Source organism: Pteropus alecto, unplaced genomic scaffold (genome assembly GCF_000325575.1).
Source record: "Pteropus alecto unplaced genomic scaffold, ASM32557v1 scaffold461, whole genome shotgun sequence".
NCBI lineage: Eukaryota > Metazoa > Chordata > Mammalia > Chiroptera > Pteropodidae > Pteropus > Pteropus alecto.
Window position 1 is genome coordinate 3,450,573 of NW_006431079.1, and position 24,104 is coordinate 3,474,676.

General features: G+C 48.8%; 2 protein-coding genes across 6 annotated transcripts in view; both read left to right on the plus strand.

The window, feature by feature from the left end:
• The window catches only part of MICAL2 (microtubule associated monooxygenase, calponin and LIM domain containing 2), a 140,477-nt gene extending 132,496 nt beyond the window's left edge, over positions 1-7,981 (plus strand). For all 3 annotated transcript variants that reach the window (XM_015596557.2, XM_006905644.3, XM_015596566.2), the window contains 3 exons: positions 1,127-1,313; positions 2,600-2,688; positions 3,921-7,981. In XM_015596557.2, the coding sequence (XP_015452043.1) occupies positions 1,127-1,313; positions 2,600-2,688; positions 3,921-4,322 (678 nt within the window). In that variant the 3' untranslated portion in view covers positions 4,323-7,981. The remainder of the gene's footprint in view (positions 1-1,126; positions 1,314-2,599; positions 2,689-3,920) is intronic.
• A 6,451-nt stretch (positions 7,982-14,432) lies between these two features.
• The window catches only part of MICALCL (MICAL C-terminal like), a 55,703-nt gene continuing 46,031 nt past the window's right edge, over positions 14,433-24,104 (plus strand). For 2 of the 3 annotated variants that reach the window (XM_025038590.1, XM_025038591.1), the window contains exons 1-3: positions 14,433-14,668; positions 16,214-16,398; positions 21,382-21,456. In XM_025038590.1, the coding sequence (XP_024894358.1) occupies positions 14,448-14,668; positions 16,214-16,398; positions 21,382-21,456 (481 nt within the window). In that variant the 5' untranslated portion in view covers positions 14,433-14,447. Of the gene's footprint in view, positions 14,669-16,213; positions 16,399-21,381; positions 21,457-22,073; positions 22,840-24,104 lie in introns of those variants that run through there. The other variant, XM_025038594.1, reaches the window with a different exon arrangement.

Here is a 24,104-nt window from a genome sequence, read left to right on the forward strand (position 1 = left end):
TAGGGAAAGTCCAGTGGGATAGGGGCTGCCGCTGAAGTCCTGGTCAATCTGTACATGAATGATCACAGACCTAAGGCCCAGGCCACCTCGCCAGACCTGGTAAGGCACTCACCCCTCAGCCTTTGCCCACAGACACTGGCTCTGGCCCTCCCAAGGCGCCCTTTCTCCTGGACATGACAGGCTGAGAATGGGCTGGATCAGAGTAGAGTGAGGGGGAGGCAAACCTCACTCAGCTTTCTTGGGGGTCGTTTCACAAGGCACATCATTCTCCCTGCTGTCTGAGACTCTGGAGAACTCGGTGAAAAGGCCAGGCGAGGCCGTCCGCATAGTCGGACATCCCTGACTGTCAATGTTTAGTGTCCAAAATAAGTAGCCGTTTTGCACTGAATTGAGAATTCAGTAATGGAAAAACAATCCTTTCCTTTAAATTCCCCCCTTCTCCAAGCAAGGCCACTCACTGCCGTCACCAGCGATGTGAGTTGACAATTCCTTTGGTTTCCCTTTGGCACATACCCCAGAATCACCCAGGTACACCCCTGCCCTGGCCCGCCCCCACTCCCCACTCCATGCATTTAGGAATTCGGCCACTTGGTGATCTGCAGGACACAGCCTCTCCCTTTTCTCTTGAACAATTTTGATGCCACCACCTGTCCTTGCCTGACCTAAGTTACTGCAGCTGGACAAGGATGTTTAAAACATTCTTTCAGTGACTTCACTCCAGACTCAGGCAATACTTAACCCCAGGGACAGAGTTTTGGAGACAGTATTGCCGGGCAGGCATGTTTGTGATGGATGCCCACTCCATTAGACCAGGAGATATCACTCCTACCCCCAAACCAGAGCAGCCAGCCTAGGGGACAGCTCCCTCCATGCCCACCTGGTGGCCAGCCTGCCCACCTGGGTGCACAGCTAACAGCTGTACCTGCACTTCTGGGGTCTGTGTTGGGAGTGCATCTTCCCATGCTCACTCTTTGCTGAAGTGCCTGAAGTAACTTGAGCCCCAAACAGGAACCTGCAAGGTCCCCCATGATTCAGGTCAGAATTTCTAAAAGCCTAGGGCTCGCACTTGAAGACTTGGCATAAGCCCTAACACTGCTCTTCTCTCCCGATGCCCTGTGCCCCCCAGGAAACTATTCGAAAGGTGTTTCCCCTGAACCTGGGCGGCAGTGACACCTGTTACTTCTGTAAGAAGCGCGTGTATGTGATGGAGCGGCTGAGCGCCGAGGGCCACTTCTTCCATCGAGAGTGTTTCCGCTGCAGCGTCTGTGCCACCACCTTGCGCCTGGCCGCCTACGCCTTCGATGGCGATGAAGGTAACTCTCTTCCCCCAGGCACAGCACTGTTCTCTGGCCCGGGCTCCTGTCCCTCTGGAGGCTCCGGGATGCCCAACACTTCTCAGAGAGGACAGCGACATCAGGAAAGCTATTCAGGGAGCTGGCAACTCCTCGACAGAGAGGGGCTGCCCGGGAGGAAGAGGAAGCTGCCTGTGCTGCGTGTATGGCAGGGGAGAGCACCTACTATGTGCCAAGAGCTTTGCGTACATTTTCTCACTCAGTCACACCGCCTTCCATTGCCCCTGAGTAGTTGAGAAACACACGCTCAGCATCATACTGCTCATGCGATAAGGGTTGAATAAATGATGGTTTATAAGTGTTATTATTCATAAAGTCTGTATTATAAAAATAACCATAATAGTAACATCTGTTCTGATAAGTGGCCTATCAGAGGTCATCGATGAGGGAATTGCACTCATTGAATTGAGTGATTATTGTCTGTCTAATTTTCAGCACTTGATATTTGCACTGCCCAATACAATGAGAGGCAGTATAGCCCAGTGCTTATGATTTTATACCCTCAAACTAAACTGCCAGGTTCAAATCCAGACTGTATCATTTACTAGCCATAGGGCTTGTTCCCTAACCTCCTTGTCCCTCAATTTCCTCATCCATAAATGAGGATCATAGTACTTGGCTCATAAGGTGATTGTGTGAGTGGATAAGTTAACTTACAGGGAGCATTTAGAATAGTACCTGATATATTGCTTCCTACCTAAGTTTTTCCTGTTGTTATTGTTATTCTCATCACTTTAAACTGTCGTAACTTTGAATAAAGAAGACTTTTCTGTAAGGTTCCTGGTTGTCCCGGGCAGTGACCAGTGGCCCAGTGTGTGTCTCTCCTGGGTTTTTCGTCCCCATCACTGCTGCCATCTGTTCTGAGCCTTTCCCAGCCCCAGGGGTCCCAGAAAGAAGGAGGAGCTAGAAATGATGTCGCTGCTCAGAGCTGTCCGTTTTGCTGACTGGCAACTGGCCTTGGGAAGAGACGGGCTCGCTCTGGTTCGGGGATTATCTAAGAGTTTCAACCCCATCCATGGGAGCCCCCGTTGCTGCAGCTTCCCTCTGAGATAGCAAAGGGTCTTGCATCTCATCTCAGTGACATTTCTTTAAGGCAGATGACAGAAACTTTCCCAAGTGTGAGCTGTCCTGGGCTTGTTCCATTATTGGCATTTTCTGACCTAAACAATGGTGGGCATTTGGCTATGAATGCTATGGCTCTGGCTTACAGGAGAAAAACCTTTGTGAGTGTGTGTTTCTTTTTACAGGCAAGTTTTTCTGCAAGCCTCATTTCATTCACTGTAAAACCAATACTCAGCAACGAAAGAGACGGGCGGAGTTGAAGCAACAAAGGGAGGTACGTTTTGTCTTGAAAGGGTCGGTGAAACGGAAGGCCCCTAGATAGAAGGTTTTCAAAGGCTCCTCTACGTTAGGCCACCATTTCTGGCCCTGGAGGGACTGAGATCCACAGATGAAGAGGAGGGCTATACTCCCTGGTGTGAAGGGTCCCTTTGCCTCTGTCCAGCTCTCTTCTGGGGTATGTCCCACCAGATGCTGGCTCCCAGGTGAGTAGTTGTGCTGGCCTCTCATGAGAAGCACAATAGAGCTTTCCCATGTGCCAGGGATGGGACGATATGCTTAGCCATGCAGAAGTTACCGGTCGTCCCCCCTGGTCCCCGTGTCATGCCTTCTCCCGCTCTGCCTCCTTTGTAACCACAGGGTGACATTTTCAGGGGTGCTTGGTATTGGGCCCAACCTTTGCTGTGGTTTCTAAGTCTTTTCCCCAGATTCTTGGATGTCATCCAGCCTGCTGAAAGTATGGACAACTTGTTACAGCGCCTCCTCTGGCAGCTCTTAGCTTCTACAGCTTGATTAATCACCACTGCCAGCAAAGACCCACGACTTACAGCTTTTTTCTGATTACACATTAATATAAGCTTAATGTAGAAAAGTGGGTAAATAAATGAAAGTATATAAAGAAAGAAAGTTAAATTGCCCGTCATCACTCTATTCTGAGTAAACCATGATTAATTTTGTAACACTTCCTTCCAGACTTCTTCCTGTGTGCGAATATATTTGAATCTAATTGCAATCCTATCGCTGCAACTTCATATTCCTTTTTGTCCCCACTAACGCTGTATCAAGAACAGTTTCCCATGACATTAAAAATTCTTTGGGGGCATCATTTTTGATGCCTATAAAAAATGATCGATAATTTAACAAGTCTCATGTTGGACCTATAGATTGCTTAATATTTTGCCTTATATTTTTACTGTGAACATCCTTGTACCCACATCCTTATCCATATTTCAAATTATTCGCTTAGAACATGTCATTAGAAATGGGAATATGTCATTAGAAATGGGATTGCACCCCTGAGTCAAAGGACATGTGTTTTGAAGGCTGGTGAATTTGCCTGCCTCCCTGTGCATACTCACTTTCCTCTTCAGTGGTTAAGGGGGTGCTGCGATTATTGGGGGGGGGGGATGGGTCTGCCAAGCTCTATTTTTATTGGCTCTCTTTGTCTGCTCTACAAGGGGTCCTCCGTGAGACTCATAAACTAAATCCTCTCCCTTTGATCTTTCTCAGGAGGAGAGAATGTGGAAGGAGCAGGAAGCCCCTCTGCAGCGGGACCCGCCCACGGAAAGCTCTTTCGCAGCTGCTGTCATTGGCCCGCCCGCAGGCAGCCCCCCAGGTATCACCACTTCCTCCTTTAGGAAGGCGCTAAGCTGGCCGCTCAGGCTGCCGTGGGGCCTGCTTCACGTTCCCCGGAACCTGCTTAACTGGATTCGGGGACTCCTGCGCGCAGCCGGCCTGCATTTCAGGGACAATGCTCACAACTACTGCTACACATACGAGCTCCTGAGCCTTGGGCTGCCCCTCTTGTGGGTGTTCTCCGAGGTTCTGGCTTCCATGTACCTGGAGTCCCAGGAGTCCCTCGAGAGCATCCGCGACTGGGTGCTCAGGTACTTGCCGATCAAGCTCCACTGAAGGGCGGCCGCCCCTAGGGCCCTCACATTTCCAGTGTAGATGGCGGTGTGTTTGTAGTTAGCTAAGGCCCTGGCCAGTAAGCCCAGTGTACCTTAACCCACAAGCCAAAGAGTTTCACGTTGGCCACCTGTGCTGGCCTTGCAAGGTGAACACCTGCTCACTGTGCTAGGGCCAGCACGATATGAAGGATTTTTTTTTATATAGATTTGTACTTCTTTTACACCAAAGTGAGCCGTGTTTCTAGGTTTACATTTCAATTTTTAACTTTTAATAACCCAAGAGAAAGCATTTTTTACTATGTGTGTCAGATTTTCTATACATGGGTTTGAAATTTATAACTGGTGTTACAAACCCCTCCCGGACTGCCGCCAGTTGTAATAGTCAGTGCCTGCAACATTAATGATTTGGGCTTTTACATAACCCAGTGCCTTTCGATCTATAGACCTGGCTGCCATTTGTCAAGAGGGGGCAATTTTTTTGTAGCACAAAAGCATAATCATTTTATAAGGAAAGAGTAGAAGGACACTCTAATAAAACATACAAAAGCATGTGGCAGTGTGTAGTTGGCTGTTACATTTCCTCCCAGAGGAAGACTATTTTGCTCCCTTGTTTCGATGTAAAATAATAGATTAAATTTCCCCCCAAATAATAGCCAAAGGACATAGAACCACAGGGTTTCGAGCAGATGCCTACAAACATGCGTTTTCCCTTCCCGCTAATGAGCACTGCAGCGAAAGTCCATAGGCACCTGACCGTGCAGAGCTCTGTCAAGCTGATGCCATACCTGCCGAAGAGGCGCTATGTCACCTGGTGGCTCCCTATCCAGTCCCCAGCCCCAGCTGCAGTTTGACCCAAGGCCACTCAGGGTCCATAATGGTCAGGCTGAGGGATGAATTTGCTCTCTCACACCAGGTCCTTTGGGACTAAGGGTGTGTGTTAGTACCTCAGAGTGGTATTTATGGGAAGCGTGGCCTACCCAGTGAGCGCTACTCACAGACCTCCTGACTGCTCAACCAGTCAGCCACCATGCATATTTGGTCAAAACAGTCAGAAACCATTTATTTTCACACTGTCCTAGCAAAGGAATGTGTCTGACCTCTAGGAGGAATCTCCCCTTTGTCTCGATTGGCAGAGGAGGCTGAAGTGGAAGCTATTTATTGACTGATGCAAATAAGTATGCCCTATTAAGGACAAAAACAGGCATTGAGCCTACCTGCAATCTTTACTCTGGGCATCTGGAAAAGGCCTAAGCTCCCTGCCCACTCTCCACCCTCTCCGCCCCCTACCCCCTGCCCACTCCACACTGCCTGGACATGCACATTGTTGGGTCTGGTTGAAAATGGAGAGGCTGATATGAAAAAGGCCTTCTGCCATGCTCAGTGTATCTAGAGTTGCTGGGCTGGAGACAGCTCCATGCACTTGTTACTCTGGAGATCTCTTCTAGGTTAAGTAGGACGGAACCTGGTGTGGGTTTGGAGCAGAGCTCTCGAGGGCTTTGAAGTGACAAGTTTCTATAGGATGGAAAGAAGGGCGGAAGCATTTCCACAAACAATTCTCCGAAGTCCTGGGGTAAAACAGGGCATGGCTGTGGCCAAGTCCATGGGAACTGGCACCTCTGTCCTTATTGGAACTGTTCTCAGTCCGATGACTTGCATCGTGTTTTTCCAAAATTTCGCTGGGATTTTAATGTTCACCATAGTGGGATTAGCCCTTGATTCATCTTATATTTGATTCCCAAAAGTAAATTCCCCAATGTGAGCACAAGCAGAGCCACGTCATTTTTCACTACCATCAGCTCAGGGCAGGACGAGATGCTCTGTGGAATGCTCCATAAAAAGCCAGAGTTAGAATTTCTGAGAATGTCATTTATGGCCATAAAGAGACTGTTTTGAATTACTCTGATGAGACAGGGCGTGCCTGTCAGAAGCCTGAGATGTCTGTATGTTCTGAGACTTTGAACCTTCCTGGTGGGCAGCACCAAGCACCCTGTGGATCCCAGGGGGGTGGAGACTTCCAGGCCTCCACAACATATTCTAGAGTGAATATGAGACACTAGAGTTAAATTGGGGCAGAGAGAAAATTGGATGGCGAGGGATCCCGAGGGAGCTCTGGAGAGCCTTAGAGTGTTGGCGTGTGCAGACCACACATACTCACTTCTGTGGCCAAGTAGCTGGTCCACTACCAGAAAGGTTCATCTGTCCTAAGCAAGCAGTGACTTGTTTGGGGAAGTTTCCCCATTTTTTTAATGGTTGCCTTATTTTCAACTCCCGTGTCTTCTCTTGTCAATCGTTTTTCTTTTTTCCTCCAAACTAAATTCTCTTTTCTGTCTCTCTCTTTCCAACCTTACACTGTGGCCGTCAGTTCATTTCAGCCTTCCAGTGCTACACCCACTCCTTGGCTGACACACTTCTGCTCTGAGGTGACTGGTTTTCTTGCCGATTTTCAGAGAGTGGGACTAACCCCTAAGCCGCTTTCCGCACCCGTCCGTGGTACCGGTTGTGCTAACTGCGCGTGTCTTGCATACTAATGGATTCATTCGGTGGCGGTTGTCGGCGAACAGTGTGGGGTGGCGTTCAGCTTGAAAGCTGTTTCCGAGCCCCCTGAGCTGGCAGCCCCGTCGACGCCAGGTGCATGCTCCGCCTGCCCTCCGTTCCCTGTGGCCTGCGCGCATGCTTTTCTAGTTGCACTGACAGGAGCCGCTTACCTTCCTGGGAGGGTTAACCCTGACTAAGACAGTACCATAGGGTGGGCTCTGTCGCCTTTGAAAAGAACTCCTTTGTCTAGCAGCCTCTGAAAAAGCACACGCGTACAAGCATCTTCTTGAATTGGTTCTAATATAAAGATTATTAACGTCATTGATCAAAATCATGAGTGATGATTTTTTGGAGGGATTTTTAAAAAAAATACTCCCTAGCCTCATCACCAGCTTGACCCGTGCTCTGTATTTTAAACACATCATCCCAACTTTCCTAGCAATTCTTTCTCTACTGCAGCCTACATGATAGATCCAAGGATTTTGCAATGGCTCTTCTTATCTCTCTTGGCTCATAAAGCCCCAGAAGATGAAGAAGCTTCAACTAGAGCAATCACCATCATGGGCCAGGGATGGCTTTGAGAAACAACTCAGTTCAACCCCAGGCCTGAAGCGGCCAGTTTCATGGCTCTGCTCAAAACACACGTCCCCCGCTGACTCATTACGTAGAGCAGCAGGACATTCAAAGTGCTTTTAAAGAGAAACACCACGTTAAGTATGGTGGAGCTATCGTAAGCCAGGCCTCGCAGTCTCAGGTTGCAGGTGCTGTCTGTCCTGCATGTGGCCCAGAGCCATGCCGACCTCTCGGCCTGTCTGCACTGTCCTGCATGCTGCATCACTCACTGCCTCGGCACAGATGCTAGCCAGTACGAAGTCATCGTTCTTGTCTTATCTTCTCTTGCAGAGTCTCCCTCCCTTTTTAGAATGTCAACCAAAGAGTGCCCTCCTCCCCTCTCAGCCTCCTCTTTAGCTAGCCTCCCCCATGTCATCGAAATGCATGTTTATGACCTTTGGTAGTCATTTACAGTGCCACATGGAACCTGTATTTTGCACACAGCAAACAATGTTTAGCTTTATTTATGGTATTTGATGCTGTAAATGAAAATAAATATGGTTCTTTATAAAGCTTATTGTTTCCTCTCTTCTTTGCCATGGAAGCTGCCCAAACTTGAAACACAGGGGTTGGTTTAGGGGGGTCATACTTCCCTAAACTGCTGGCAGGGCTTGCACTTATGGTGACATGGGACTCTCTGGGGCTGTGCTGGTCACTCTAAAAGGAAATATTACCCGAGGGTAATATTTGGAAAAAGTCACCAATGCTCCTGGGCCAGGCTTTGGGGTCTCTTTCTTAAAAACGCGTGGTACTTTACTGCTCTAGATGCTGCATAATTGGTAAGGGTCAGTGCCACCTCAGTTGTTAGGAATAGACTGTCTTAACAGCTGTTTTCACCCATTCTCCCCATACATGCAAGCCATGGACCTGTAGGAGAGCTTTACTTAAGAACCGTATACTCATTTAGGTTCCTGTATGACCAAAGTTGCTCTTGCAAGTTTTACGCTGGTTCAGCGGAGTGATGAGTAAAAGGTAAGGAGGAAGGACCGGACATTGGTTTCAGGTCGCAGTGAACATTGCAGGTATGCTCACCCAGATGGAGAACCATTTGTGATTCTGTCCCACCCCCAGAGACTCAAGTCACTCAAGATCTTAGGCTACAAGATCTTGAGTGATTTGAGTGACAAGGCTCTGCTCACAGGGCCACTCGAGGACAGCACCATGGCAGGCCCTGGCTCAACTCCAGGCTGTCTTCTCCGTAAGGGAAGGATGTGGAATTCCACTTGCCTCCGGAAGTCTGATCCTCAGCCTCCCTGGCAGGGTGGGCTTCGGACACTGGTATGAAAACTCATCTGTGAACTTCACGAAGGCCCTCGTTCCTCCAAAGGGACATTTCTGGGGCTCTGGGCCTCTGAGCCCAGCTGCAATTATCTGAAGCTGCCTTCATAGCTAGCTGCCTGGGGTAATGACCAAGGGTCTGTACTCTTATCCATGTGAGAAACTCTTCCCTTTTCATGAAGGGAATGGTGTTAGGGACTGAAGTCAGAAGCTAGGTTAGGCAAGCGATTCATTCCTTTATTTATTGATCTATTCAAGTATTTATTGAATGCCTACCATGCTCTAGGCATATTCTAGGTCCTAAGGATGCAGCAGTGAACCACAAAGTCCCTGTCCCTCCCTGCATCTTGGCATGTATGTATGCTCAGTGTTGCGTACTAGATTTGATTTGTTTTGTTCATTTGTACATGCACTCATTTGTTTACTCAGCTGATAGTTACTGAGCATCTGCAGTGTGCTGGGCATATAGCAGGGAATGAAACAGAAAAAAGTCTTTGTTCTCATGGAGCTTGGTTTTGATTTTTTGATTTGAAGTCGGATTAAAGGGATATGTCCCAAAGCGTGGCAGCAGAACACTAGCTCAGAGAGGTGAACAAAGGGTTCCATAGTCACAAAGTTTGAGAGATGTTTTATACAAATCATGCCAGTTGTCGCAAACCTTAGACATCCACGAGGTTCATTGGCATGTTTGAGTCTCTGAGGGTTCTCCAGTAAGGAAGCTTCATTAACTTTGTCCAACTGGGTTTTCCTATAACTCTTCAAAATGGGCATTTTGTTTGGGGGTAGTTTTCCATTTTGCATATTACATTCTACAAGTGTTTGGTAGAATATTTTTTTAATCCAGAAACACTAGGTTATTAAAGACTTAAAAATCAAAAAAGTAAAATAACAAGATTAAATAGAATTAAGTATTGATTAGATCTTGGGGTGGTAACTTTCTAAGCTTCAAAACCTCTGACAGAAAAAAATAACAGAGAAAACATGACATAAATCTAACTAAATTTTAAAAACTTGAAGTATAACAATAAAATGAAAATATTCAATAGAAAATCAGAATGGAGAAAAATTGGAATTAGATGTGATAACAAATGTCACTGCTGTGACATTTAAAAAATCCGTATAAAGCAGGTGTTCGCAGGCACCTCACACAGTGTAAGGGATTAGTTAATATTTGTTGATGAAGACCCAATTATAAATGTGCAAAGGCAGTTGGATGGACAGTTTACACTAAAGCAAATTTTAAAAGTAAATGGTAAAATAAAAAAAGTAAGCATTTACAAAATGTTCTTACTTGGCTTTCAAAGGAAGGTAAACAAATTATGATGTACCCACTGAATTAGTAAAGAAAAATAGATTGTAAAAAAAGAAATGTATGAATTTAGTAACCACTATTGAGTAAAGATAAATGGGGAGAATCTTTTCTGGAAAGCAATATGGCAACAATTACTAAGATCCCTAAAAGGGCTCTGACCTCTTGGCCCAGTAATCCTACCCCAGGGAACCATCCTAAAGAAATAATCCAGCAAAAGAAACAAATCTCCATGCAACCGGAACATTAAATAAAGTGGGCCAAGCAGAGTGGGTGGGCTGTCCTTTATTTCTGTGAACTCATTCACTTTTACAGCTTTTTCTTTAATTCCTAAGTAAGTAAATGAAGTGACCGCTTCTTTTCCTGCCCCCGCCGTTATTGACGGTTTCCTCCCTGCCAGGCGTGGGGCCAAGCACTTTCTGGGCGAGCACTTTGCAAACTCTTCACCTCCTTGAGGCAACCTTGAAGTTGGTAATGATATTAAGTTCACGGATACCAGGGAAATGATCTAGAGCAGCATCTTCAAACTGCAAAGGAACAGAGAGTCCCACAGGCCCAGGCCAGGAGGCAGGTGCTGCTCTCGGGAGAGCCGTGGTGCATGGGACGAGCCCTGGCCGTGGCCAGAGACCTGGCTTCGACTCCTGCCCTTTGTACTGACTCAGCGGCATTGGACAGGTTCCTTCTGTGAAGACTCTTTTCTGGAAAGCAGTGCCTCAGGCATAGGGTTTTATGAAGGCAGAATGGCAAGCATGCCAGATGTGGCACTCAGGGCAGCGAGAGCTCTCTTGCCGAGCTCTTGATAGCATTTTCCTGGTTTCATACAACAGGGAATGCTGTACAGAAGTCTCCCCGAGGGACACTTTCTTCAGGCATTCTAGATCAGCTGAGTCTCAGAGCCCCTGACAGGACATCTTCGGGTTGGGGACCAAACAGAGGCCTCAATACATGCTGAGTGGCAACATCTATTTTTTTTCTAGTTTTCGGATCCCCCAGTCTCTTGAAGGTGACCGGTCACCTCCCTTCAGACACCCCGGCCTCAGCTCTAATGCCACCATCCCTCCTGCCACCCGCCAGCAGGAGTTCTAGTTTGCTTTAGCTTTGCAGTGGGCTCGACGTGGTCTGGCCCCTGTGACTCGGACCTTCTCTCACATGCTGCCCCGGCCACACTGGCCTCCTCAAGCACCAGGCATGCTCTTAGAGCTTTTGCACCGGCTGTCCCCTCTGCCCGGAATGCCCTTCCCCAGCATCCACATGGCTGACCCCGCCCTTATTAAAATCTTTGTTTCCATGTCTCCCTCCAAGTGAGGTTTACCTTTAACACTGTGACCTGTACTCCCAGCTCTTCTGATCACCCTTTCCTGACAAGACAGTATTTCCATAGTATTTATCACCTCCAGCCACATTATGTAGTTCACTTATTGATTATGTATACTGTTCGTTTACGTTTTCCCCCTTGCTAGAGTACAAGCTCCTCTAGGGCATGGGTCTTTGTCTTTTGAGCACTTGTAACCCCAACAGGTAGCACAGCGCATGGCACATACTGGGCCCTCAATAAATATTTGTAGAATTAAAGGAAAGGCCCTGCTTTCTGGCTTGGACCTCAGACTGAGGAGCCTGCAGTTGACTTGGGCTGGGAAAGGTCTTGGGGTGTGGGTTCATGGCACAAGAGGGAGTATCTGAAAGAGAAGCATGACACTGTGAGTCCGGTTAACTCCTCAGAGCCCTTTGATTGATTGGGGGAAGGGAGTTTTGATTTCGCTTTCATTTTGCCTTCTAAGGGGTATGATCTTCAGTTTCCTAATCTGTAAAATCATGGTACACAGGAGAACATGTTGTTTTGTTGTCTCTCTCGGTTCTAGGGGAGAGAGAAGGGTCTCTGGACTTGGGTAGAAACAGGAACAATTTCGCCAGCAGAACTGGGGCGCCAGTTTTCACCTTGATTCTGCAGCCTGGGCTTCGCTGGAAAATTGCCACAGGGCTTGGCTGCTAGGAGTGGTGTGTGAGGACAGACACTTCCCCGGACACTGCCTGGCTCTGCCTCTGGAGTCTCATCTTTCACCATGGAGCAGGTGTCCAGCCAGAGCTCTGAGAGGAAGCTGAGATGCTCGGCTCTGAGCAGACCTTCCCTCTGGGAGGCCAGGACAGCTGACCTGGGAAGTGCTGGACTGTTCTCAGCCCCTACCCCCATGTTCCTCGTGCCCTGGCAGCCCCCAGCCCCATAGTAGTCCTGGATTCTTCCTATGACCACAGACAGGGAAAAGTCCAGAGCAAAGAGCAGCCAGCCTTGGGGCAGGTGGCACAGGTGAGCGCACCCTGTTCCCTCACTTGGAGCGGCTCTGTGTCCGAGCAGAGGCTGATCCAGCTGACTCACTGGGTGGCCCTGGCTGAGTTAACCTCTGGACTTCATATTCCTCTGCTCATGTGATAAAGATGACAATACTGCCCTTTCAGGGTGTAGGATGTTAGAGGTGATGGGCATAAGGTGCTAGGTAGGCACGCAGGCTCTGGACGATGGTGTTGCTTCTGTCATTGTCTTTGGATTACTTCCGTTACTAGTACTAGTACCGCTGCAATGAGCGCTCCTGGTATGTGCAGGTGGACAGGATCCCGCAGGAATGAAAAGAGGTGTCTGGGAGTAGAAGCTTGAGGAGAGGCACTGAATCTTAGAGACCCAGCCGTAGCCTGTGGTCCAGGCCTTGGGGGACAGGAGGAGAAGAAGAGCATGTCCTCCTTTGGGGCCTTTTGAGTAGGCAAGGTAGCGACCAGAGAAAGCATCAGCTTCTTTTCCACAAAGCCTCCACCTCTCAGTGCCCCCCAGCCCCTCCACTGATGTCTGGGCTCCCCTGTGAGAGATGCTGGCCCCAGCATTGCAGTACTGAGGGATCATCAGTCAGCCATGCCCCCATTCCTCCAGAAGCCCAGGAAGCCACTCAGCCCTCACCCTGTTCCATCCCCCAGCCATGCTGGCAAAATCTAAACTCTGAAAGGAGGAAGGAAAGAAGCAGACCCGTGGGGTGTTCCTCGCAGGTGTGGCTGGTTCCCGGGGCGTGGGGGCCATGGGTCTGGTGCCACTGCAGCCTGGCACAGGTCACCTCTGCCTGCAGCTGCCCATCCTGCCGGGATGCTCTCAACTCCCTCACTTTCCTCTTCTCCAACTACGTGTTTTGGTTCTCAGCCTTTAGGTTGTCTCACTGGTCTCCCTCTCTCCTCCTCGTGGGTCCTCCAGTCCACCTTCCACATTGCACCAGAGCCATCTTCCTATGCGGAAAATTTGATAATGCCGGTCCCTATCTCTCAACCCTCCGGTGGGTGCTCTTGGAGAGAAATCCGCTCTTCGCCTTGCCATTCGAGGCCCCTCTTGATTGATGTCAATGCCATCGTTTTCCTCTGGTTCCTTTTATATTCCCTCCTGCCCTCCAGCTACATGGACTCTTTTTCGGTCCCCATGCAGACGGCAGGGCTTCCCCACGTTGCTTTTGCTCACAAAAGTCCACCCCTTGGAGCACTACCTGTCCCTTTTCTGTTTGTCCAAATCCTACTCATCCTCAAGCCCCGTTAAAAGGGTGCCTTCACCCCAAAGCATTTACTGCATTGAAATAGGTCTTTCTCTCTTTCCACCTTGTCTGGGCCTCATTCTTAGATGGTCTGCCTTCTAATGAATGTGGAATCTTGCGAATGTGCCTTATCTCCCCTGTGGGTTGGAAAGAGTTCCTTGAAGGCAGAGACCATGCCTGATTCGTCTCCAAATTGTCAGCACAGATCTGTATCAGTAGCATCTGCTGACTATATAAGTATTTGTACATGCAGCTCACAGGCACACATACCTGTACTCAGTTATCAGCCAGGTGCAGAGTCAGATCTCTGCTACAGTACTTCTGTGTAACAAGCCTCCAAATTCTCAGTGGCTTGTAGCATTTCTTTTTCTTGTTGAGGGGTCTGTGGGTCGACTGGGTGGCTCTGCTTCAGGCTGCAGGTCTGAAGGTGGCCTGGGCTTCGTGGAATTGGCTAGGCCGGGATCCAAGCCATAAATTGGCTCTAGACCTGTTCCATGTGCGTACAGTTGGGGACCAAGGTGTAAGGGGAAGTGGCAAGCTGTTCTTATGGCAAAGTCGCAGGAGTGTGAGTGGATAAGCCAAACAGCAAGCCATTTAAAGCCACCAATCACACCACATTCACTAATTTCCACTGGTCAAAGCAAGCCTTAGGGTCAAACCTCACGTCAGTTGGGCCAGAAGGCACACCTCGCCTACTGTAGTGGGAAGGACTGCGAGGTCACAGGACGAAGCACGACTCTGCTACAGGGAGGAAGTGAAGAACCAGGGACATAACCCAGCCCCTGCCAGCAGCCTGCCCAAGCCTCTGGAGGAGGAGCAGGTGCCCTGCAGGGCTTCCATGCCCGCTGTCTCTCTAGACCCTCTTCTCCTCTCAGCAGATGAGCCGACCTCCCCCAAGAAGCCCAAGAGCGTCCCGGAGCCAGACCCTGGCGATGTGGAAGGTGAAGCCAGCTCTCCCCTGCCCTCCGAATGGACCTCAGTGAGGATCAGCCCTGGGGAGGACATGGTTGGGCAGGACGTGCTGGCTGTGCGTGTCCTGGTCACCAGCGATGACAGCAGGTATGCTCAGGCCACTGCAGGGCGGGGGCAGGATGGCTTGGGCAAGGGGAGCAGCATTCAGGGGCTGATCTAATTCTTCACTCACTTGCAGTATGACCTCTCTGTGACTCCACTTGCTCATCTATAAAATGGAGACAGTTGTAGCACCTGTCTCATGGGGAGTTGTAAGATCAAAGAATTAATATGTAAATCGTGTAGAACAACTCAAACCAGTTTATGTGACAAAGGGAAATACGTCGGCTCGTGGGGAAGTGCAAAGGCAGTGCCCACTCCAGGTGAGGCCGGAGCTGGAAACGCACATAGCTGCTGCCCCTCTGCGTGTCAGATCTAAACAACCCACGGAAAGGCCGTCTCCATGTGGGACTCTGGGCTACTGAGGGGTTCGTCCCACATTCATAAATTAATGTTTCTATATCTAGATTTCAAAGTAGGACTCCAACTGGTACCACCCATGCCATATGCCCACCTCTGGGGCTAACCGAACAGAACCAGGATGCCATGACCAGTGGGCTTGGGAAGTCTGACGGATAGACAGTCCACCAAAGCCCACAGACAAAGGGCAGAGACCTAATATAAAGAAGCATGCTGGATTTACATACATATGTAGAGAGAGAATATATATATTCACTAAAATGCCACTGCCTAACAGGTTTTGTACTTTCTCACCCCGGGACTGTGCTTGTGCTGTCCCCACTGCCTAGCACACCCTGCCACTTGACTCTCTGCCAGTCATTTAAGACCCAGGTTAAATATTCCCATTCTCCCCAAGACAGGCTTTTTCATTCCCCCATCTATTCCCAGGGGAAGCAAACGGCATTTAAGTGCCTGAAGGTTTCGGACCAGGTCCCTAACGATGAGCTCATTTTACCCCAGAGAGCTTATGGGTTAAGCCTATGGGTCAAGCTCAGGGACTGGAAAAGGTAAGAGGACCAGCCTTCATGCCAATACTTTATCACACATTCGCTGGGCTTCTTTCTCCTGCTCTAATCCACACATGTATTAGTTTGGTAAGGCTGCCATAAAGTGCCACAGACTGGATGGCTTAAACAACAGAGATTTGTTTTCTCAGTTCTAGAAGCTGGAAGTCAGATTAAGATTTGGGCAGGGTTGGTTTCTTCTGGGGGGGTGTGAGGGAAGGACGTGTTCCAGGCTCCTCTCCTGGCTTATCTGCATGTTCACATGGCATTTTTCTCCTGTGCCTGTCTGTGTCCTAATTTCCTCTTCTTGTAAGGACACCAGTTGTATTAGATTAAGGCCCACCCCGATGACATCATTTTAACTTATTTATCTTTTAAAAGGCCCTATCTCTAAGTGCAGGTATATTCTGAGATACTAAGGGTTAGGACTTAATATAAATTTGGGGGGACACAGTTCAGCCTGTAACAAAGCCTGAGGCGGGTGCTGGTTACAGAGGTAACTCAACCACCCCCCTCGCCCCAGAACCCCATGGTCCGCTGGAGGCAGTGGTGGGCAGGCCACAGTGTGGGTTTGGGGGTGTGAATTGCAGGGCCCCTCACTCACCCACTGTCTGTTCCCTCCTTCCAGCTCTGACACAGAGTTGAACTGCGGCAGCAGTGGGGCCTCTGGTACAGGGCCCTGCGAGGAGAGACCCCGGCAGCCGGAAGCCCCACTCCTACCGAGGAGGCCCCTCACTCGGCACAGCTCCCTGAGGGAGGCCCTGGCCAGGGCAGTCCCTCCACAGTGCCCTGAGGAGTCCAGAGCTCTGCACGGTGAGCAGAGAGCCTGAGCAGGAGACGGGCCTGCTTGATCCTGGGACCTGGGGAGGGAGTAGACAGCCCCACGGCCAGTTTTTCCTCATGGAGGACCAGGTAGCAGGAGGCCTAACGCTCAGGCTCAGAGGCAGTGGGGCTGGGACTTTTGAGGGTTGGGATGCAAGTGGGGGTGAAGGGACTGGATCCAGGCCCAGCCTCCTCCATGGAAAGCTTTGGAATCTCAAGTGAGAGGGTGACAGAGGGGATTGGCTGGCTTTGTGTGTCACAGGCAGAGATAAGGAGGGCGCAGGACCCTCCTGAGTAGAGCAATCTCCTTCCTGCCTCCTTTGTGGTCTCTGTAGGGGCCCCTCTGGCATTTCCTAGCCCACCAGGGAGGGGAGGTGGGCTCAGCTGCTGTTAGACCACATGCAGCCCCAGGTAGCACAGCTTCCCTGCGGCTACTTGGGGGCAGCACGGGGCCATGACCAGTGTTTGGGGCTTATACAATGCACTGAAACTATCTACACAATAATAAATGCACTTTCACTGAGCATCTGGAATGGGCAGGCTTATTTCCATGCAGGACCCCATTTCATCCTCAGGACGACCCTATGAGATAAGTAATATGGAGCCCTGTTTACAGGTGAGCAAATAGACTGCTTTCCCGAGGTCTCCCAGCTAGTAAGCAGTGTGGCCCAGTGCTGAGTTCCCTTTAAAAAAATAAAGATGGCCTTGAATAAAGTATTTTGATTCAGTCAATAGAAATTGTGACCTCTGGGTGGGAAGAACAGGCTAACAGAAACTTGCCACCAGCAAGACCTATGGCCTCAGCGGCCGTGCGGGAGCCAGGGCTCTCCTTGTCCTGTGCTTCCCTCTCGTGGCCGAGAGCAGAATTTTCACCTGAAACCAGAAAGGTTCTCATGGGAGCTGGTTTCATAGGAACTACCGGGAAAGAGATGGAGCAGGAAGACCAGGGCTGAGGCCAGAGTCCTGGAAACTGGATTTACCCTCCCCGTGAGCGTTTTTTAAAAAGGACACATTTGCTAAGTACCATTTGTGGGCCTGTTCGAAGAGGTTTAGCACTTACAGTGAACAGAGTGCTGTCTGGGTACTACTTGGCGTAGGCGGGCCCCTCCACCTCCTGGGGCTCCAGCCTCCTCATTTATAATACAAAGCCTGCCTGCCTTTTATTCCTTCTCTCCATTTCTCCTCTCTTCTCAATTGCCTGGGTATTTTAGGCAACTTACAATTCTATAAGAAAGACATAAAACAAAATTATATGTCTATATAAATGAAAGATAAAGCCTCAAGATCAGGGTTAATAAAAATAGTTTAGGAGGTATAGACTCCAGAGAGGAAGACCATAGTCCTAAACTCCTGCTCTAATAGGATCATAAATTTGATTCTGAATTTTCTGGCAGCCAGAGTTAAAAAGGAAATAGATAATTATTTCATTGTTTCATGAGAAAAAAAGCAATATTGGTTCACAACAGCAAGCCTCAGAGCAGGTACCACTTTTCCTAATGCTTCACTCTGTAGAAATTTTCCAGAAATTTTCATGGCAAATAGATGGCATTGAGAGGTGTATTATGTCTTGAACATCTCAGAAAAATATGCAGCCATAGTTTTCCCAAGTCTGTTTCATGCGGCAATTTTTTCTGGCAGGTGAGGTCATGACAATAAAACGTGACAAGCGCAGTTCTCCCAGGGGATAAGATTGAGCTGAGAGCACAAGGCAGTTTGGCCAAAGCATTTTGTCTCTGACAGTCTGGTTTAATTCCAAAATAAAATGCGGGATAGACAGAGAAGTGGAGAAACCACAGGACTTTCAAGCAATCGTCTGTGGATTTCATCTTCACCTATCCTGGTTTTTGATCATTGCTAGGCAGACCACATTGTAAAGTTCAGATCTCTGGCAGAGTCTAAGTGCTATGTTTTGTGTTGCTGGTTGTGGTGAGTCCATCGCTTTACCAGGTAATGTAGCGTTGTGGGTATTAGGGAGCTTCATTAATTGCAATTTTCACCTGGATAAATGGCTCAGAGGTGAGACAAAGAAATGCGGAACAAGACCAGGATATTGCTTTTAAAAGAACCCTGGTTTGTACACCGTACTCAAAGCAGCATGATTCACAGTCACCAAGAGGGGACATGATCAACTCTCCATCAGCAGGTGAATGGATAAACAAATTCTGCCACATCTACACAATGAAATGTTATTCAGCCTTAAAAAGAAAAGAAGATCTCACACATGCTACAACATGGATGAAACTGAAGTCATTATGCCAAGTGACATAAGCCAGACACAAAAGACAAATATATTTTATTCTATCTCTATGAGGTACATAGAACAGTCAAAGCCATACAGACAGAAAGTAGAACGGTAGTTACCAGGAGCTGAGGGAAAGGGTAGAAGGGGAGTTATTGTTTAATGGGTACAGAGTTTCAGTTTGGGATGAGAAAAAAGTTCTGGAGACGGATGGTGGTAATGGTTGCATGACAATATGAACACCTTTAATTCCACTGAATTATTCACTTACACAATGATTAAAATGGTTATGTCGTGTATGTTTTTGCCACAATTTGGAAAAAGACTCTGAGACTACCTCAATTCATCAAGGAACGTATCGCCTCCTCAAAGTTCTTTAGCATAGACCGTGCCCAAGAGGCTGGTTTGAAATAGAACTTAAGTCCTGTGTTATCAAGGCCATAGAAAATGCTCAGTAATGTTCCCCTAAAACACCTAGTTTAGTGGTTCTTAAAAATCTTGTTTAAAAGGCAGTTTCTTAGCTTCCCACCTTCAGAGATTCAGATTCAGTTGGTCTAGAGTATCTGCATTTCATGTCAGTAGCCAGGTGCTTCCAGGCAGGAGAGCTAGCCCAGCCCTGCACCTTGGGAATCACGGAAGAGCAGCTTCCTAGAGGCCTGCCTGGATGAGTTAGCTGTAAAATGCATGCCTAAGCAACTAAATGAATTGATTTAGTGCACTGGGTTCTTGGACATAAACCAATTAGAGTTTGGTGGGCAATCTGCCCCCCAAATTACTCTGATTTAGAAAAATTGGTATTTGTCCATTTTTTTTTTTTCTGGCAATAATTTGATGGCAGGATGTTCCTATGGCCTATGGAGGACACTGCTAGTTTGTAACAATAAAATGATATCATGAGCACCATATGGCACAATATTTACCCTCTTACTCCTTCTGTAGTGGGCCACTCACCAAGGTCTCCAAAAATATTCCCTTAAAATAAATATGGATAGATTAGATAAATATAAGTAAAATATAAGCTAAAAAGAAGAGAACAGCCCTGCTTTTCTCTGCTTAAAATTATCAGATCAAATCATTACCCACCCTATTATTCCTATTTAAAAAATGTGTCCATGTGCGGCCTACAAACACATGTGACAGAAAAACCTCTCATGAATTTTAGCCATTTCTAATAAGTTCCATTTTACAATGTTAAAAGCTGAGGGGAAGCAATCAGAGGTTTAAGCTCTCTTCTTTGTTTCTTCAATAACTTCTCCAGTGGGTAATTAAGAGGTAAACTTTGCCCAGCAGGATGTAGCCGTGCTTGAGGCCTGCCTGCTCCTTGTGCAAAACACCAGCCTGGAAAACCCTGATCTGTACTTGGTGGGAGGAAGTAGATCAAAATTGTAGACAGACTGTTCATCCTATAATGGGGAGATGGGGAGAATTCACCCTGAGCCTGTCCACACAGGCTCCCCTCAAACCCATGCGTGTGATTATGAAAGTTGGCCTGTGGGACTGGGAACCCGCCAGACTGAGCAGGCTCAAAGCATCTCCAAATGGAGAAAGGAAGGGAGGGGCACCCAGAATCTGGGAGCTGCAGGATCTCGTCCTGAGGAAAAAAAGTGCCCAGGCAGTGGTTATCACCCGCGCTGCACAGCCTGACTGGTAAGAGTTGACACCCAACTCTGAGCACTGGCCAGAAGTGAAGTGAAATCTAGGGCTTGAGAGAGAGAGAGAGAGAGAGAGAGAGAGAGAGAGAGAGAGAGGGAGAGGGAGAGGGAGAGAGAGAGAGAGAGAGAGAGAGAGAGAGAGACAGAGACAGAGACAGAGACAGAGACACCGAGACCGAGACCTGTGCCAGCCGGCATTCACGCCTTCTCTGCCCCATTCTTCCACAACCACATAACTCCTGTGGGCTTTCTTCCTTCCATGCCTCCTGGTCCCACCTGCGTGAGCATTCAGGCATGCATCACTCTCATTCTTTTTCTCAAGGTTGTGATGGAACCACTACAGGGACCTGGAGCCTGAGGCCAAACCTGAGAGCCCAGTGCGGGAATTTTCTTCTGCATGCAACGTTCATTTTGCTCAGCTAATTCTCAAGCCCCAGGCAGGCAGAGGGTCTTCAATGCACAGTCCACAGCCTCCTGCAAATGTGTTTCTACTGGAATCAAGGCCAATAGGAGGTTCATGGCAATGGACTGTTAGAGATTCAGTTCAAACTGATTCCCAAAGGGTCTTCTGGACTCTGTGGGAAAGGAGGAGAGGGCAGAGCTTTCTGTAGCTCCCAGCCTTCAATGAGAGCAGCCCTCGTTTTACCTATTGCATATACGAGACATAGATGTGAGACTTCAGCATTGAACTACTGTGCTGAAAAAAATTTTGTGTATACGCATATATGTATATGGGCATAGATGTATCCACGTGTGTGCATATAAACATGTACACATCTATATGCTTATTAATGGTGGGCAGGTTAGAATGATGGCTCATAATTTGAGGCATTTCCTGAAAGGTGGTGGTACCTGTTCCATAGCAGGGTCTCAAAAAGTATTTGATGAATAAATGAATGAGACGTTGGAGGTGTGTGTCACAGGGACGGGAAGGCGCAGCCTGAGGGAAGGACGCGGTTCAGTCAGTTACGGGGTTAGTGATTAACTTTTGGTAAATGGACCATAGGAGAAAACTCCCTATTCTACACATTTAAGACTTTTTTCCTCCCATCTTCCCTGCCCCTTTCTTTTTTTCCACTACAGCTCTGCAACGGGCGAACAGCGTCAAATCTCCAACTCCCAGCAAATACCAGAGCTGGAGAAGAAAATTCCAGTCCAGTGAGTTATGAGTTCTCTGGGGGTGGAAGTGGGGGTGGAGGTGGGCAGGAGTTCTCTGATTAACTCTCATTCCTTACATGGCCTTTCTGACCTGGCCTCCTAGATGTAAGGAGCAAGGAAAGAAAAATGAGGGAGACCCTTTTCTGCGGCTGACTAGAGGGAGCGTTTTCCGAGGGATTCGGGACCTTCCCTCCCCCCTTACTCCCCACTCTGGAATCATGGAGTCTTAGAACTCTGCAGTTACACTTGGAAGGGACCTTAGCATATCAGCTCCATGCGTTTGAAACAGATGAGGAAACTGAGGCCCAGGGTCTCCGTATGTTTTGATTTAGCACCCTGGAGTTGGGCTGGGGACATCCACTTAACGCCATGCAGTCACAGGGAAAGCAGTGAAGGAAGACACACACACATGCACACACTCATGCATGCAAGCACGCAGAAATGCACAAACGCACACTGCTCTGCTCCTTTTTCTGAGCAGGCTGTGGTCCCAGCATCCCACAGAAGAGTGGGCTGGATTAGCAGTCCTAGTGGACCAGGGCCTGCGGCAGGTGCCACGGCAACAGGTTCCCGCTAGGGGGCGCAGTGACCACGCAAGCCATTGCCTGGCATCCCAGGGCTGCCCACATTCCTGGGGCACTGCAGCAAGTACAGAGCAGGGATCCCCTCTCTGGTCCTGAGAGAGGGGCTGGGACACTTCATTCGAGTCTAAGTCCATTGCTGCCTTCCACCTCCTCCTGCCCCCAGGCCCCTCTCCAGGCCTGGCTCTAGGAGAGGTGGATCCAGGAAAGCCATGGGTTAGACAAGGGTTTCTAAAAAAGAAACGTAGTTGTAGTCAGAACAGAGTGCTAGTTTAGTTGACTCCTTTCTTCTGAGTCAACACTCACTCCACGGCCTCTCTCACTCAGGCAGGGCTGGGACAGTGGGTGCCCCTGGAGCTGGATGAGGGCTGCATACCTGGGGACAACACAACCTAAAATGACTCTTGGATTGCCTTATAGCCCCAGGCAGTGAGAATGAGGAGAAGGAGCCAGCCAATGTTTACCGAAGGCTTGGGCCAGGCCCTTCTCTCGAGCCATCTCATTTACTGCCCCACCCCACCACTCCCTCAGTCTTGGGGATTCCTTTTATGGGTGAGCCCTTCTGGGTGCAGATTCCATTGCAGTGCCTCCAGTCAACTTTACTGAGTGCCACCAGCACGAGGGGATTGTACTTGCCGTCAAGAAGTTCCCAGTCTGGAGTAAGAGTCCAGTGGGGAACCCTCACGGCAAGGTCAGGGTGCTGAAGGAGGCACAGGACAGAGGGGACTGCTAACCAGCAGGATGGTTTTCGAGATGGGCCTGAGGACCTCAGCTGTGTCTATAGTTATCCCAGGAGTATCAGGTTTGGATTCTCAAGTGTATGTAAAAGCTGGTTTGAGGGCAGGCCTTGAGTTCGAATCGTTTCTAGGGGCCTGGTGTCTGGCATGGACCTGGACCAAGGGAGGTACCTAGTCCTTGCCAGATGAATGAATAATGAATGAATGAGTGAATGGGCAAGCAAGCAAACAAATGAACAAATGTACAAACAAAGAGAGAACAAATGAATGAACAAACTAACTAGCGAACGAGCAGGCTAGACCGAGTGCAGAAACAAATGAAGCACATGGATTGAGTCCTGTGCACACTCCCACCCCTAGAGGGCGCTCCAAGACTATGGGAGGATCTGAGCCATTGCCTACGCTTCAAATTCTGGGAAGCTGCACCCTTGAATCCCAGTCTTTGTGAATATCCCCAGAGCTGAAAGCCAGTAGAACTGTCCTTTTTGGTCGTCTTCATTTTGCCCCTAAGGAAACCCCACTGGGCAGGCTGGTCCTGTAGTAGGGAGCAGAACATGGGGTACCATCTCCTCTGCCCATTCACTGCCCTATCAAGGCTGGTTCTGTGTGACTGCCATCGGCACCCTCTCCCAGCTGACCACGTTCACCAGAATGATCTCTAGGATCAAGGGAAAAAGTCATCATTGCCAGAGGGCCCAGAGAAGAGGCACCTGACCCAGACGGAATGTGAGGCTATAATCCAGGTCCTGATCTGCTCACCAACCCCCTTTGCACAAAGGGACCTGAAGGACCAGGGGCACCCCTGCACATGGCAGGGCAGCCCTGCACTGGGCCATGCCAGGTTTTAATGAAAAGGAAGGGCTAGCAGAGAAAGATTCGAGTTGATGAATGAGGAATTGCTGGGCCCAGGAGTTAGAGAAATCCTGGCTGGGGTGGGTGTGCAGCCCCCTCTGGAACCGGTCAGTGGTTCAGCATTGTCCTTATTGGACACCACTTGTATGAATGGAAGGGAGGGAAGGCGATGGAATTAATGTTTAGCCAGCACGTAGCACTCACCTTGCATCTCGCAATGGGCACCTCTTTTTATCTCGTTTTATTCCTTTGACCTCCCCTAAAGCAGCACTAGACTTCTCATTTTCTGGCTGAGAAAACAGAGGGATTAAGAAAGTTGCTCAGTGTCAGGCAGCTGGTGTGGGAGTAAAGGAGGGTTCCAGGCTCCCCTTGACCATTCTCTGAGGGAAGCCAAGCACATCAGCCACCTCGGGCAAGTGAGATTCTGTGTCACCTCTCAGCTCTGCCCTCGCCTTCCCCTCCAGTGCAGCACCCACCT